Source organism: Podarcis filfolensis, assembly GCF_964270895.1.
Source record: "Podarcis filfolensis genome assembly, chromosome: 3".
Taxonomy (NCBI): Eukaryota; Metazoa; Chordata; class Lepidosauria; order Squamata; family Lacertidae; genus Podarcis; species Podarcis filfolensis.
In genome coordinates this window covers 18,914,702-18,928,154 of record NC_139606.1, presented here as the reverse complement: position 1 = coordinate 18,928,154, position 13,453 = coordinate 18,914,702, and the positions used below count along the sequence as shown (strand labels likewise).

The 13,453-nt window shown below is 42.7% G+C and overlaps 1 protein-coding gene across 2 annotated transcripts in view; it reads left to right on the top strand.

The window, feature by feature from the left end:
- The window catches only part of WDR35 (WD repeat domain 35), a 42,731-nt gene extending 29,557 nt beyond the window's left edge, over window positions 1-13,174 (top strand). For both annotated transcript variants that reach the window (XM_083607139.1, XM_083607138.1), the window contains 8 exons: window positions 914-1,060; window positions 1,798-1,930; window positions 3,940-4,050; window positions 4,983-5,147; window positions 8,156-8,296; window positions 9,047-9,203; window positions 10,356-10,596; window positions 11,420-13,174. In XM_083607139.1, coding sequence (XP_083463265.1) covers window positions 914-1,060; window positions 1,798-1,930; window positions 3,940-4,050; window positions 4,983-5,147; window positions 8,156-8,296; window positions 9,047-9,203; window positions 10,356-10,596; window positions 11,420-11,573 — 1,249 coding nt within the window. In that variant the 3' untranslated portion in view covers window positions 11,574-13,174. The remainder of the gene's footprint in view (window positions 1-913; window positions 1,061-1,797; window positions 1,931-3,939; window positions 4,051-4,982; window positions 5,148-8,155; window positions 8,297-9,046; window positions 9,204-10,355; window positions 10,597-11,419) is intronic.
- Window positions 13,175-13,453: the final 279 nt, after the last annotated feature.

The following is a 13,453-nucleotide window of genomic DNA, read 5'->3' as shown; positions in this document are numbered from 1 at the left end:
GTACCACTCTGGTGGGAAGGTAAACGGCATTTCCATGTGCTGCTCTGGTTTGCCAGAAGCGGCTTAGTCATGTTGGCCACATGACCCGGAAGCTGTACACCGGCTCCCTCGGCCAATAAAGCGATATGAGCGCCGCAACCCCACAGTCGGTCACAACTGGACCTAATGGTCAGGGGTCCCTTTACCTTTTTAAGCTGCCTTGGTGATTATACTGTGCATTTATGTAAAACTTTACAATGTCCAGAGCATTTCCAAACATACTCTTCCTCATCCTTATAGCATCCCGATATGAGGCAGGCCAGTTATTGTTCCAGGCTGAGGTTTAGCAATAATAACTTGCCAAAAGCCACCTGGTCACTTCATGGTTGAGATAGGATTTGAACATTTTGGTCCACAGCTCTGTACTTTAAGAAACCTACAGGGCTGGTGGAGGAAAGAATGTGAGGAGTGAATGTGGAGTGAGAGAATGTGAGAGGAGTTCTTTTTTTTCTTTTTGGAGGGAATTAACTATGTCAACTCTCAGGCTGACATAGTTTCTGGCTCTGTTTGAGAGGGTGCAGATCCTTGGCTGTCCTTGACACACACCTGAATCACCCCATCTTTGGCCCTGCCGCCAAAGGAGGACTGCCAGCAGGACAACCATGGCAGTGGAAATCTTCTTCACCATCCCGCCATGGTGGCAGAAAGTGGTGTCCCCTGTGGAGAAGGAGTTCTGCGATACCTTACGGCCCACAGAACGTCCTCCCAGGGACCATAGGCTTGTGTTCTGTTGAATGTTTTTGTTTCATAAGCCACCTTGAGAGGCTTCTGCCTTTTCAAGGTGATCTAAACGTACTTTTAAATGAATAAAGCGTTTTAGAATTGGCTCTCTTTGTATTTCGTGAAGCTGCATTTTTGGTTTTTATATTTGCAGAGACCTTGCCGTTGATTTGCGAATGAAACTAGGGAACGGATTTCGAGTAGTGCAGCTTTTGCAAACGGGCTCGGGACACGGAGATGACAGTCTCCTTGAAATGGCACACAACGAAATTGGGGACTACTTTGCCGATAGACAGAAATGGTATGTTCATAACTTGACACTATAAGTGACTATTGCTGTCTCCTGTCCAAACCGGAGACTTAATTAGTTGTTTTTGATTTTTTAATTGCCTTCTGCAGGGAATGGATATAGAACAACATTTAACCTCTGTGTAACTCTTGGATTGATGATTTAGTTACATTAATTAATGAATTTATTTGAGGATATTGTATAATATCATCAGTTATATGAAATGTTTAAAACAGACAAGAAAAATGGTTTTGAATGTATGTTTAAAGAAGACTGGAAAATGTTTACTGAATATATGGGTGAAAATTGTGTTTATTAAAAAACACTGGTAGCATTAAGATAAATTCAACAATGTAAATAAGTTTTGATGGATGTAACTATGGATTACTGAATGGTTTAGTTCATGTAAAATATGCAGGGATGTGTGGTATGCAAAATGAACCATGGAAAGAGAAGGGAAGTCATTGATTTAAGGTTGTTTAAGTGAATATTTTGAAATGGAAATTAGAATACAGTATATATATAGTGAGTTTATTTGAAAGAGACACAAAAAGCGTTCCATTTTGAAAACTTAAGCATAAGATATATTCTGTGGTTTCCCTACTCTGTTGCTGGTGCAATTATCAATCCTTTTGTAGCACTGACCCTAGGAAATTAAGCACATTGACAATCTGACAATAGCAAGCAGGTAATATTAACAGATCATCAGACATCTGGTTTCTCTCCCACCCATGCCCAACTTCTTATAGGACAAATGCCGTGCCATATTATGTACAAGGCAGAAACCATGAACGTTTGGCTGAATGTTACTATATGCTGGAAGACTATCAAGCGCTAGAAGATTTGGCTAACTCACTTCCAGAAAACAACAAATTGCTTCCTGTAAGTATGGAAAGCTACTTATTGCTAATTCTCACCCTCAGGCTGTAATCCTGTACATGACTACCTGGGACTTAAGAACATACTAATGTTAGTTTCTGTTTGCCACTGTGCAGTGCTTTAGAGTCACAAGACTCTGTTTACATTTCAGAGACATTCCAGGCTGTTGGAAGTCTCACGGGAGACGGATGTGACGTTACTGGTTTCCTGTTCCTTTGTTTGTTTTTGGTTGCTCTCTGCTCTCAGAGAGAGAGGATGTGTATTTCTTTTCTGTCTGTGTAGTAAGAAATAAAGCATAGTGATGTAGCCATAAATCTCATCACTTGCGCATGCTGCTTTGATTCTCTGCTGAATGGGAATGTGCCTGGAGCCTCATCAAAGGCTCAGGTCATTAATCACGTCGGAGGGCGATTCCAGAAGATGAGCTTTATCAGCTCAGTCGAACGGAGATTCCGACAATGAAGAGCCTGCTGGATCAGGCCAGTGGCCCATCTAGTGGCCCATCTAGTCCAGTATCCTGTTCTCACAGTTGACAGCCAGATACCTGTCGGAAACCCACAAGCAGAATTTGAACACAAGAGCCCTCTCCCCTCCTGTGGCTTCCAGCAACTGGTGTTCAGAAGCATTGCTGCCTCCAGCTGTGGAAGCAAAGCATAGCCATCTTGAGTAAACATGCAAAAGATGACGTTTTGTGGGAGGGCTACAGCATCGCGCTTCTCTGCTTGTTCCAGCAGCACAAGCATTTTTGCTAGCCAGATGGAACAACCCCATCTCTCCTCTCCAAACCCCTTCATACTGTTTTGGGTGTTCTCCCCAACCCTCCAAGGTGGATTTTGGGGAAAGAGAGAAGGGCGGAAAGACCTGTTGCAGCAGCAGAAACGTTTGTTCTGGTTTCTGCTAGCATGCCAGGTTAGTTCAATCTGGACCTGTGGTTCTGCTTGTCAGAACAACCTGACCTCATCCAGCAACTAACCACTGGTTTACACAAATCAGATCCTTTATGTTATTCATCCTAAACCACATTTTGAGTTTTGGAAGATGGTGACAACACAGACATCTTTGATTTTGTGTGTTTGTGTGTGTGTGTGTGTGTGAGAGAGAGAGAGAGAGAGAGAGAGAGAGAGAGAGAGAGAGAGAATGAGACACAAAAATATCCTTGGGCATGTTATTTCTCAACACTCTTCAGAGCTCTAAATTTTCTAACACCAAACCCCGGTAGAAAGAATGTCAGCTGTAAAAAAAATTTTTTAAAGGGGACACAGGAAGAAAAGTGGTACATGGCTTATCATAAAGCGGGGGGGGGGATTATATCCCAGCTGATCGCTGCATTAAATTTTATTGATGTGCCTAAAATATGGAGAAGATGGCAAGGACGTTAGAATTTCTGCTAGTTGCTACATATGGTAACGATTTTGTGCTTCTACATCCATCAAATGAACAGATGCATCTGACAAAGTAGTCTCCTTGTTAGCATATGTCATGGTGAATTTATTAGTATCGAAGTATCTGCAGTTGGTATCTGTAGTTTAGACAATACAGACATAGGGTGATAGCCAATTTAGTCCTACTCAGAGCAGATCCAGGCTATACTCTTGAGTGGGACGCAGGTGGCGCTGTGGGTTAAACCACAGAGCCTAGGAGTTGCCAATCAGAAGGTCGGCAGTTTGAATCCCTGCAACGGTCCCAGCTCCTGCCAACCTAGCAGTTTGAAAGCACATCAAAGTGCAAGTATATAAATAGGTACCACTCCAGCAGGAAGGTAAACGGTGTTTCCATGTGCTGCTGTGGTTTGCCAGAAGTGGCTTAGTCATGTTGGCCACATGACCTGGAACCTGTACACCGGCTCCCTTGGCCAGTAAAGCGAGATGAGCGCCGCAACCCCAGAGTCGGTCACGACTGGACCTAATGGTCAGGGATCCCTTTACCTATACTCTTGAGTACAACTGAATTGGCAATCACCCTAATAATGCTCTCCTTCTGCAATTTAATTATGCTTTTGGTGTCTCCTGCAGGACATAGCCCACAAGTTTGTTACTGTGGGTATGTGTGAACAAGCTGTAGCAGCCTTTCTCAAGTGTAACAGACCCAAGGATGCAGTAGATATCTGTGTAAATCTCAACCAGGTAACAATATAAGCCCAGCACAGGAGTTGCTGAACTGGAAAGTTGTTTGCACATTAATTTCATTCTAATACCTAATAGTGGTTCATTCTAATATCATTTCCCACCAATAGCCAGGATTGCTTTTACATAACAACCTCTAATAATCAACTGATTCATACTGACCAGCTGCTTACATCCTCCTATGCTTTGTGTCCGAGGGCCAAGCCACAAATTGCATAAGAGACCTGAAATCAGAACTCCCAGCAGCCTTTTAATTTTCCTAAAAGCAGCTGGCAGAATGGAGAAACACAGTTCAGATCAGGACTTACAACAATGTAGGTATTGCGATGGAAGGTGTTTCTATATTCCCTTGTGCCAGTTCCAATTCCCTTATGCACAGACTCCCCAAGCTGCTATTATCTGCCTTGGAATCTAGGCTGGTATTTTGGGAATTAACACAGGCGAAAGGATTAGACCAGCCCATGCCTCTATGTAGCTCCATCTTGATTTCAGACATTGTGATAATATTGGTATATCCTGATGTTTAGCTGATGGTATATCACAATGTTAAAAGCCAGATATCGCCCAGCGCTAGATGTGGCTCTCTGCCCAAAAGTGGTTCCTCACCCTGACGCATAAAGTCTTTCAAAAACGTTGGCAGTGCAATATCTGTACTGTTTTGCCGCTGAGAGTACCAACAGAAGCTACATTGATTCTGTCCCTGAGTTGTGTCCCAATATTCCACCACAATAGGATTTACCAGTGGCCTCAAAGCCCTAAAGCCTGAACCAATTTTATCCAGCAGCAGAGCTCTTTTGCTTGAGAGAATGGACCTTTGAGATAGATAGATAGATAGATAGATAGATAGATAGATAGATAGATAGACAGACAGACAGACAGACAGACAGATAATTGTATTTAATTGACTTAATGTTTGTTACCTTTGCTTCTAGTGGAGTAAAGCTGTTGAACTGGCTAAACAACACAATATGAAAGAGATTGGCTCTCTACTAGCTAGATACGCATCTCAATTATTAGAAAAGAACAAGCCCCTTGATGCTGTTGAGTTGTATCGTAAAGCCAACTATTTCTTTGACGCTGCTAAGCTCATGTTCAAGGTATGGTTATTGTGGATGAACTGTCCAATATATGTGTGCATTTTTGATGATATGCAATGCTTATTAATTAAGACGATTTACTTTTTATATTGGAGCTTTTGGTTTAACTTTGCACAACGATGCTGCTTCTGTTTCTGGGAACAAACGTGTGCATTTCTAATCGTATGCTGTAGCTTTTATCCAGTGAAGCCTTTTATCTGGGCTTTCAAGCACACAGGTGTGCATGGCATGTATTTTCTGAACAGCAGCTCCTCACTGTGTGTGTGACTTTAACCACACACTTCTCTGGATGAGAATTTACAAACACATAATCCGTATACTAAGGCTGCAATATTTTCAGCAATACATCAGTAGCTCAATACTTTTACGTTTCAAGTGAAGATTAATACTTTGGCCTCTTATTGAAGGAAGGCTGCACAGAACTGCCAGCTTGTATCTAAATGTTTGTTACTTTTTTGTTTCAGGTTTTGTTGTTGTCACTGCTGTTGTAAAAAATGGAGTTTATTTCCCGTTCATATTTAAAAGGGGGTGGTATTTTGCATTTGGAGTGAAAACATGGGTTGCCTCCAACCAAGTGTGAGTGTCAGGGTTAGGTAGTTCTTTACCCTATTCCTTCCTATTGAATGCCAGCAGACCCACAACAAGAGAGTGGGATGGGGCATTCAGGGCTGCTGGATTGCTCAAAATTGGCAGCAAGGCACATTCCAGAATTAAACCTGGACCAAAGCTTATCACTTTGAAAATGGCAAAAGATATACAGTGGTACCTCGGGTTAAGTACTTAATTCGTTCCAGAGGTCTGTACTTAACCTGAAACTGTTCTTAACCTGAAGCACCACTTTAGCTAATGGGGCCTCCTGCTGCTGTCGTGCTGCCGGAGCACGATTTCTGTTCTCCTCCTGAAGCAAAGTTCTTAACCTGAGGTACTATTTCTGGGTTAGTGGAGTCTGTAACTTGAAGCGTATGTAACCTGAAGCGTATGTAACCCAAGGTACCACTGTAATCCTTTGACACCTGGGACGCTTCCCCAGGGACCATAGGATTGCAGCCTCAGGTCACATTTAAGCCATATGTTCAAAGCCCCCTTACGCTACTTTTAACAGTTACAGCTTTCCCCAAAGAATCCCAGGAATTATAGTTGACATCTTTAAACCAGCTGAAGCTTACCTTGACACTATTGGCCAGTAGGAGGGATCATCTCTGAAGAGTCCAGAAAAGCGTCAATCAGCTTTATAAAAGGGCTTTGCGGGCTCCATCAGTTCTTTGGAAGAACTGCAGCTGACTAAATGTCAAAGGTGCCTCTTGGCCTCAAGAGCCTCCTCAACCAAAAGTGACAGAAGAAACTTTGATCCTGTCAGGTTTGGAAGTGGTTGCTCACGTGTAACCAGGCAGGACTCCAACCTGTCTTTTCAAGGTTTTTATTTGGTGCAAACTATTTACAGTGCAGGGGACGTGGGTGGCGCTGTGGGTTAAACCACAGAGCCTAGGACTTGCCGATCAGAAGGTCTGTGGTTCGAATCCCTGCTTCTGCCTACCTAGCAGTTTGAAAGCACGTCAAAGTGCAAGTAGATAAATAGGTACTGCTCTGGCGGGAAGGTAAACGGCGTTTCTGTGCGCTGCTCTAGTTCGCCAGAAGCAGCTTAGTCATGCTTCCACATGACCTGGAAGCTGTACGCCGGCTCCCTCGGCCAATAAAGCGAGATAAGCGCCACAACCCCAGAGTTGGCCACGACTGGACCTAATGGTCAGGGGTCCCTTTACCTTTACCTTTTTTTACAGTGCAGAACCCCAAAGTTCATGTCCATCTTAGTCAACTGCAGATTCTGGGAGTGCCCCCTCCCGGTTTCTCCCCCGGCATAAGAACTTAGACACCCCCAAGCTCCGCCTCCCCTCCTTACATTTCACCCCTCTGCGCAAGCAGGGCGACGGAAGTGGCGTGTGTGCCTCCTGGCCGGCTGGGCTAGGTGAGGCGTTTGGGCTCTCAGTAGCATCTTCGAGCCTTCCCTTCACCCGGCTACCCCCTTCCCCCTCTGCTCCACTGGAGGTGTGGCTTTATCCACTGCTGGAAGAGGAGCTGCTTCTCAGAAGCACCGGAGGCTCTCTGTATCCTCCTGCCTCCCTCCCCCGTTCTGATGGCAGTCCCCTGAAAGATCCTGTCCTGTTTCCTCTTGAGTGGTAGCCAGCTGCCATGGGAAGTACAGCGCAGTGGTCAAGCGTGGTGGAGCGATGGCGCTCTACCACACTTCCGACAGTGGCACTGCTGCCACTTACCAGGGCAGTGGTGAGGTTGGGCTGCCAGGGAGCACCAGCAGGAGCAATCGATTGGTTCTGTCAGTGCGCTTGCACACACCCAACTTCACCCCCAGGAAGTTGCATCACCCCAGGAAGCATCAGTGACACCATTGCTGGATGGGCAACAGAGCATTACTGTTCCACCATATCGGTTGCTTCCATAAGCGGTGATGCAGCTGCTCTTGCAGAGTAAAGGGGAAGATGATTAGTAGCAAGATTGGCTGGGGTTTATAAAGAAGGTATAAAGTTGCATATTGTTTCATGCTTTCTATTTCATGAGCCTTAGGCCATGGGTAGGCAAACTAAGGCCTGGGGGCCGGATCCGGCCCAATCACCTTCTCAATCCAGTCCGCGGACGGTCCAGGAATCGGTGTGTTTTTACATGAGTAGAATGTGTCCTTTTATTTAAAATGCATCTCTGGGTTATTTGTGGGGCCTGCCTGGTGTTATTACATGAGTAGAATGTGTCCTTTTATTTAAAATGCATCTCTGGGTTATTTGTGGGGCACAGGAATTCGTTCATTTTTCCCCTCCAAAATATAGTCCGGCCCTCCACAAGGTCTGAGGGACAGTGGACCGGCCCCCTGCTGAAAAACTTTGCTGACCCCTGCCTTAGGCTTTCACTCTCAAACAGTAAACAGAAAACAAAAATAAACTTCATCTTTTTTGTTTTTGTTTTTTAATGGTGCATTTCTTTTGAAATTTCTCTTTAAAAAGATTGCAGACGAAGAGGCTAAAAAGAGGACCAAGCCTTTGCGTGTAAAAAAGCTCTACGTGATGTCAGCTTTACTGGTGGAACAATATCACGAACAAATGAAAAACGTGCAGAGGGGGAAAGTCAAGGGGAAAATTTCAGAGGTACGGTGCCTAAATGCCTGATCGCCCATCAAACATGAAAGCCAGCATTTTGAAAAATGTCTCTAGAACAGATGGCAACAAATTGATCTTTCTCACATTTATTTTTTTTTTAAATTGCTGTTTAGAACAGTATGTAGAGAATAGTTTCACAAAGGTAAATGATCCAGAAAAGGGTTTAAAGGGTTACAGGCAGGATTGCTGCAGAAACCTCATGCCATTATTTCCTCTGCTAACAACTCCTGTGTAGAAGATCACATCTCACTTAGCAAACAGGAGAAAGGGCAACCTTGTGGGCAAAAACAGCTTCTTGACCCCTTTGCTGTCATTTCATTGTGCACAGCGCCTCCTCTTCCTGTTGAACAGGCCCCTCTCACCTATCAGAGTTGGCCCACTGAGGGTCAGAGGGGATTAAAGGATCCATCTACTGGCCAGATCCAGTTTCTCACCTGTGGAATATGGGAAAGCCAATCTCTGCATCAGAGCGCCACATCCAAACAAATGTGTCTAGTTTTAGGGTACACATACCTCATTCGGTGAGCGTGAGTTTGGAGGAGGTAACTTAATTGTTATTCAAGAGCACTGTGTGCGTTGCCGCTATATTCGAAAGACATTGACAATGGTATTGCGTACAGTTTTTGAAATTCACTTTGAAGCAGCCGTCTTCACTAGTGAAAACTGAAAATGGGCATTATAAATTAATAGCACAGACAACTATTTTCCCTTCATGCTTTCTTCTCTCTTTGCTTCCAGGCTACTTCAGCATTAGCTGGTCTGCTTGAGGAAGATGTTCTCTCTTCAGACAGTCGCCTGATTGATAACGCTTGGCGAGGAGCTGAGGCTTACCATTTTTTTATACTTGCCCAGAGGCAGCTTTATGAGGGTTATGTAGATACAGCAATGAAGACGGGTAGGATTCCTTGCTGTTATGAACTGCTGGGTAGTTTGTGGGATTCCAAAAGCTCAGGTTGCAGCTTTTGAATGGATTAGACAGGCGTTCCTTAACCAAATGTATTCACTTGCCTTATTATTATTATTATTATTATTATTATTATTATTATTATTATTATTATTATTTATTTTATTGAATACAAAAATAATCAAATAAGAAATACAGAAAAAATTTCATACATATACACAGAAACATAATTATTTATACATCTATAAAGCAATATTCGGAAAGAAAGAGGGGGAGGGAAAAAAGAATAAACGAAGGGAAAAAAGGAGTAAAAAAATAAAGATTTAAAATAGAAATTTAGAAAATAGAAAAGTGTTCGCCATAAACAAGAGTTCTAGATCTATGCTTGCATATCACTATAGATTTCCATCTTGCAAGATATCAACCTTAATTAAAATGTTTTAAAAAGACTTCCACCGTTTACGCCACACGTCTTTTATACTTCAGTTGCCATAACCTCTGTTCTTCATATCTTTCCTATAGGTATTCCTTGATTTTTCACTTTACATTCTTTATATTTTTCACAAGATTAGTCTAAGCAGAACCAAATTTTGGTAACTGAGCCCTGGTTTTGTAAATATTCATTTAGACAATCCCACTGTTTCTTGACCATAATTTTAGGTTTTCTCCTTATTAAATCCGTCAATTTGACTAACTCCAGGTACTCGCAGAGTTTTCCCAACCATTCTCAATTGCCCTTTTATCGTCTGTAAATCAGGAGATAATTCTCTTGCACAGTGGGAAGCCCATTGAAACCCCTCCATTCCTCCCAGGTTCTTTGGCATGAAGATCTGAGCAGATCTGAGGAAACCTTGTCACTTTTACACTTAAGGCACTTGCAATTCAATGCCAGTATGAGAGCTCCAATGTTCACAGAAGCTCCCTCCCACTAAAGGATTTTCCTGTTTAACTGGAGGAGCTGATCCATACATGCAGCTCCATTTTGTTTGCACCAAACCATTCCCATTAGCGCAAAGGGAACTTTCTGTACAAAGAGTGTGGACCAGGGTGAATGAATGACAATAATAGGATTCATGTACTACTACTACTGCCTATTTTAGTGTAGCAAGCAAGTATGCTGAGATCTCGTTCTCTTGTTTGCAGCCCTTCACCTGAGGGATTACGAAGACATCATTCCTGCAGTGGAGATCTATTCCCTGTTGGCTCTTTGCGCATGTGCCAATAGAGCCTTTTCTATCTGTTCAAAAGCTTTTGTAAAACTGGAATCTTTGGAAAACTCTCTCCCAGACCAGAAGCATCAATATGAAGAGCTTGCCCTGCAGATATTCACAAAACACTTCCCTAAAGATAACAAGAAGTCAGAGTTGGAGGGTCTTCTTGAAGAGTAAGCTTGCTGCTTTTATTCTCATTATGACTAAAATGGAATATATGTTGTCTCTATGAGCCGAATGTTGCTAAAAATAGCTGCCCTGTGTGTTGCAATTCATGTTTAATTTTTGATAGAGGTTGAAACTCGAACTCACTACCTTTTCATTAGTAGCACCCGGACATGTTGCTATTAATCAGAAATGTGCTAAACCACCTGACAAAATGCACTAGTACAACTGGTTTGGGAATCTCTCTTTTTAGCTTTGTTTGCTTACTATAAAAGTAACAAGGCATGAGCTTCAAAGATGTTCAAATTTGACCACTGAGCATTGGAGTTGATTCATAAACCACTGGAAATTTCAAGACAATGCTCAGCCCTTTGTGTTGTTCTCACTAATAAGATTTTTCTGGCATATTATGACTAAAGCTGCTAATAGTTGCCATATATCTGTCTTAATAATTACCCAGCTATGCACTAGGAAAATATGCACATTTTTTTTTACATGTAGATACAAACTTTCTTTTTCTTTCATTCCCTTATATTTTTTCTTTATCTGCTTCCCTTCTATTTTATTCTTTTTTCATCTTCTTTCATTCTTTATCATTGCTTGCTTAAGATATTTACAATGTTTTACAAATCAAGTAAGTTTTATACTGTAATTTTTCTAAATTAAAAAATAAATAGCTGTACCCTGGTGCTGTGAACAAACATAGCTTTGAATAGAACTGATCATGTTTTCACTAGCAATAACACTGTTCAATATGAGGGATGCTGTAGATGGTCTTCTTTCAAAAAAAGTTTTTTTAAAAAAAATTCCATTTTGTGTTTCTTTTAACAGGGGAGAAGGGAAGCTCCCGACCTGTGTTGCTACAGGAAGGGCCATCACAGAGTATCAGTTTTGGATGTGCAATATTTGCAAGCACTGTGTACAAGCCCAAGAAATCAGCAATTACAACTTCTGCCCTCTCTGCCACAGCTCAGTGGCCTATTAATCATAGGAAAATGTCTGCGCTGTTATCGGTATGCACAACAAGTGCAAATGTATGTGGTGTGAAATGCTTAGAAACCCTGTTGAGATTGTTACGGGGGGAATAAACTGAGAAACAAAAGCTATCTAATATTTCGCCCATCCTCTGCGGAGTTGAACTATTCCAAATCCTTTCTTTAAAACAGCCTCAGCTTGGGAAAACAGTGGATTTTTAAATTATTATTTTAGTGTAGCTGAATAGTTTCCCAAAAGATTTGTAGGGGGTCAGTGGAGGTGAAGTCTTAAAGGAAAGGATTTTGTGATGGGAGCCAATGTAAAAATTGCATTGGTTCTATGACAAGGACAATAACAACAAAAATCTGGCATGACTTTCGCACTTTGGTAAAAATGTCCTAGTCCAATTACATTTCACATAAAATAATTGCACAGATGTCCCTTTCTAAGCACAATGCTGAAAAGATTACTGAGATTTAAACATGGGTATCATGTTTATCCAAAGGAGCATACATGGATCAATTGCTGTGATCAATTGCTGTGACCTACACCATGAACTTACGAAAGTTTGTTATCTAAACCAGGCATAGGCAAACTCCGGCCCTCCAGATGTTTGGGACTACAATTCTCATCATCCCTGACCACTGGTCCTGTTAGCTAGGGATGATGGGAATTGTAGTCCCAAACATCTGGAGGGCCGGCGTTTGCCTATGATGGATCTAAACAGTTAAAGAACAACTGGTAGGCTGCGTCCATCTAAAAAAACTATTCAGTATCCAGTCTGTGCCAAGAGACAACATATGCTACTGCAGCCTTGGCACCGCTTAGTCAAATCATATGCTCTCTCAGCACCTTAAAACTCACGTCAGATATGCCAGGACCACAATTGCTGGAGAGAGAACCTTAGTTATGTGGAAAAGCTCAGGTTGTGCGTGCAACCCTTTGCCATTGCAAACAGAGTGTGCACCCCAGCAGGCTTGCAAGAGCCAATCAGAGAATGCTGCATAGACCCTTCTCCCTGCCAGCCTGTAGCGACCATCCCACCCCTTTCGCCTGATAGGTTATCATTCATCAGACCTCATTGTCTGTTCCTTCCCTACAAACTGAGGGCCCCATCCACCACTGCACCCAACCCACATGTGCATGAAATTGCACCTCCTCCTTTGCAGAGTTACATGGGCCATACCTCAAGTGTCAGCGCTGCTTACAATGAATCCTGCCGTCCTCCAGCAAGTGTATCTTTGAGTATAGGAATGCAATCTCAATTCCTCCCGGACCAATTCCTTCTGCAGCACCAGCGGCGGCAGCTTCAAAGAGCTATGGGCAATACAGAAGTGGCAAAACATGTAGCAAGAAGAAACCACGTGCGCCGACCGACTTTATCACTTTAGAGTTCAATAAAAAGCACATTTACCTGTACATTTAATTATCTACATGCAGGTGTAGCAGTTAGTTTTGGCGTTCTGCTTCTGTATGTTTTTTGTATGGAAAAACGTGTATTATTTTGTAACAACGTTTTGCGAACCACTTTCTTTGTGGACGAAAATGGTTATGGATAACGCCAATACGGTTATTTGTTTCTTAAGGAAATAAATTATTATATTTCTTTAATATTGCTGCAGCATGTTGCCTTTTTTGCCAGCATGTGGTCAAGTTTTGTTGTTGTTGTTTAGTCGTTTAGTCGTGTCCGACTCTTCATGACCCCATGGACCGGAGCACGCCAGGCACTCCTGTCTTCCACTGCTTCCCGCAGTTTGGTCAAACTCATGCTAGTAGCTTTGAGAACACTGTCCAACCATCTTGTCCTCTGTCGTCCCCTTCTCCTTGTGCCCTCCATCTTTCCCAACATCAGGGTCTTTTCCAGGGAGCCTTCTCTTCTCATGAGGTGGC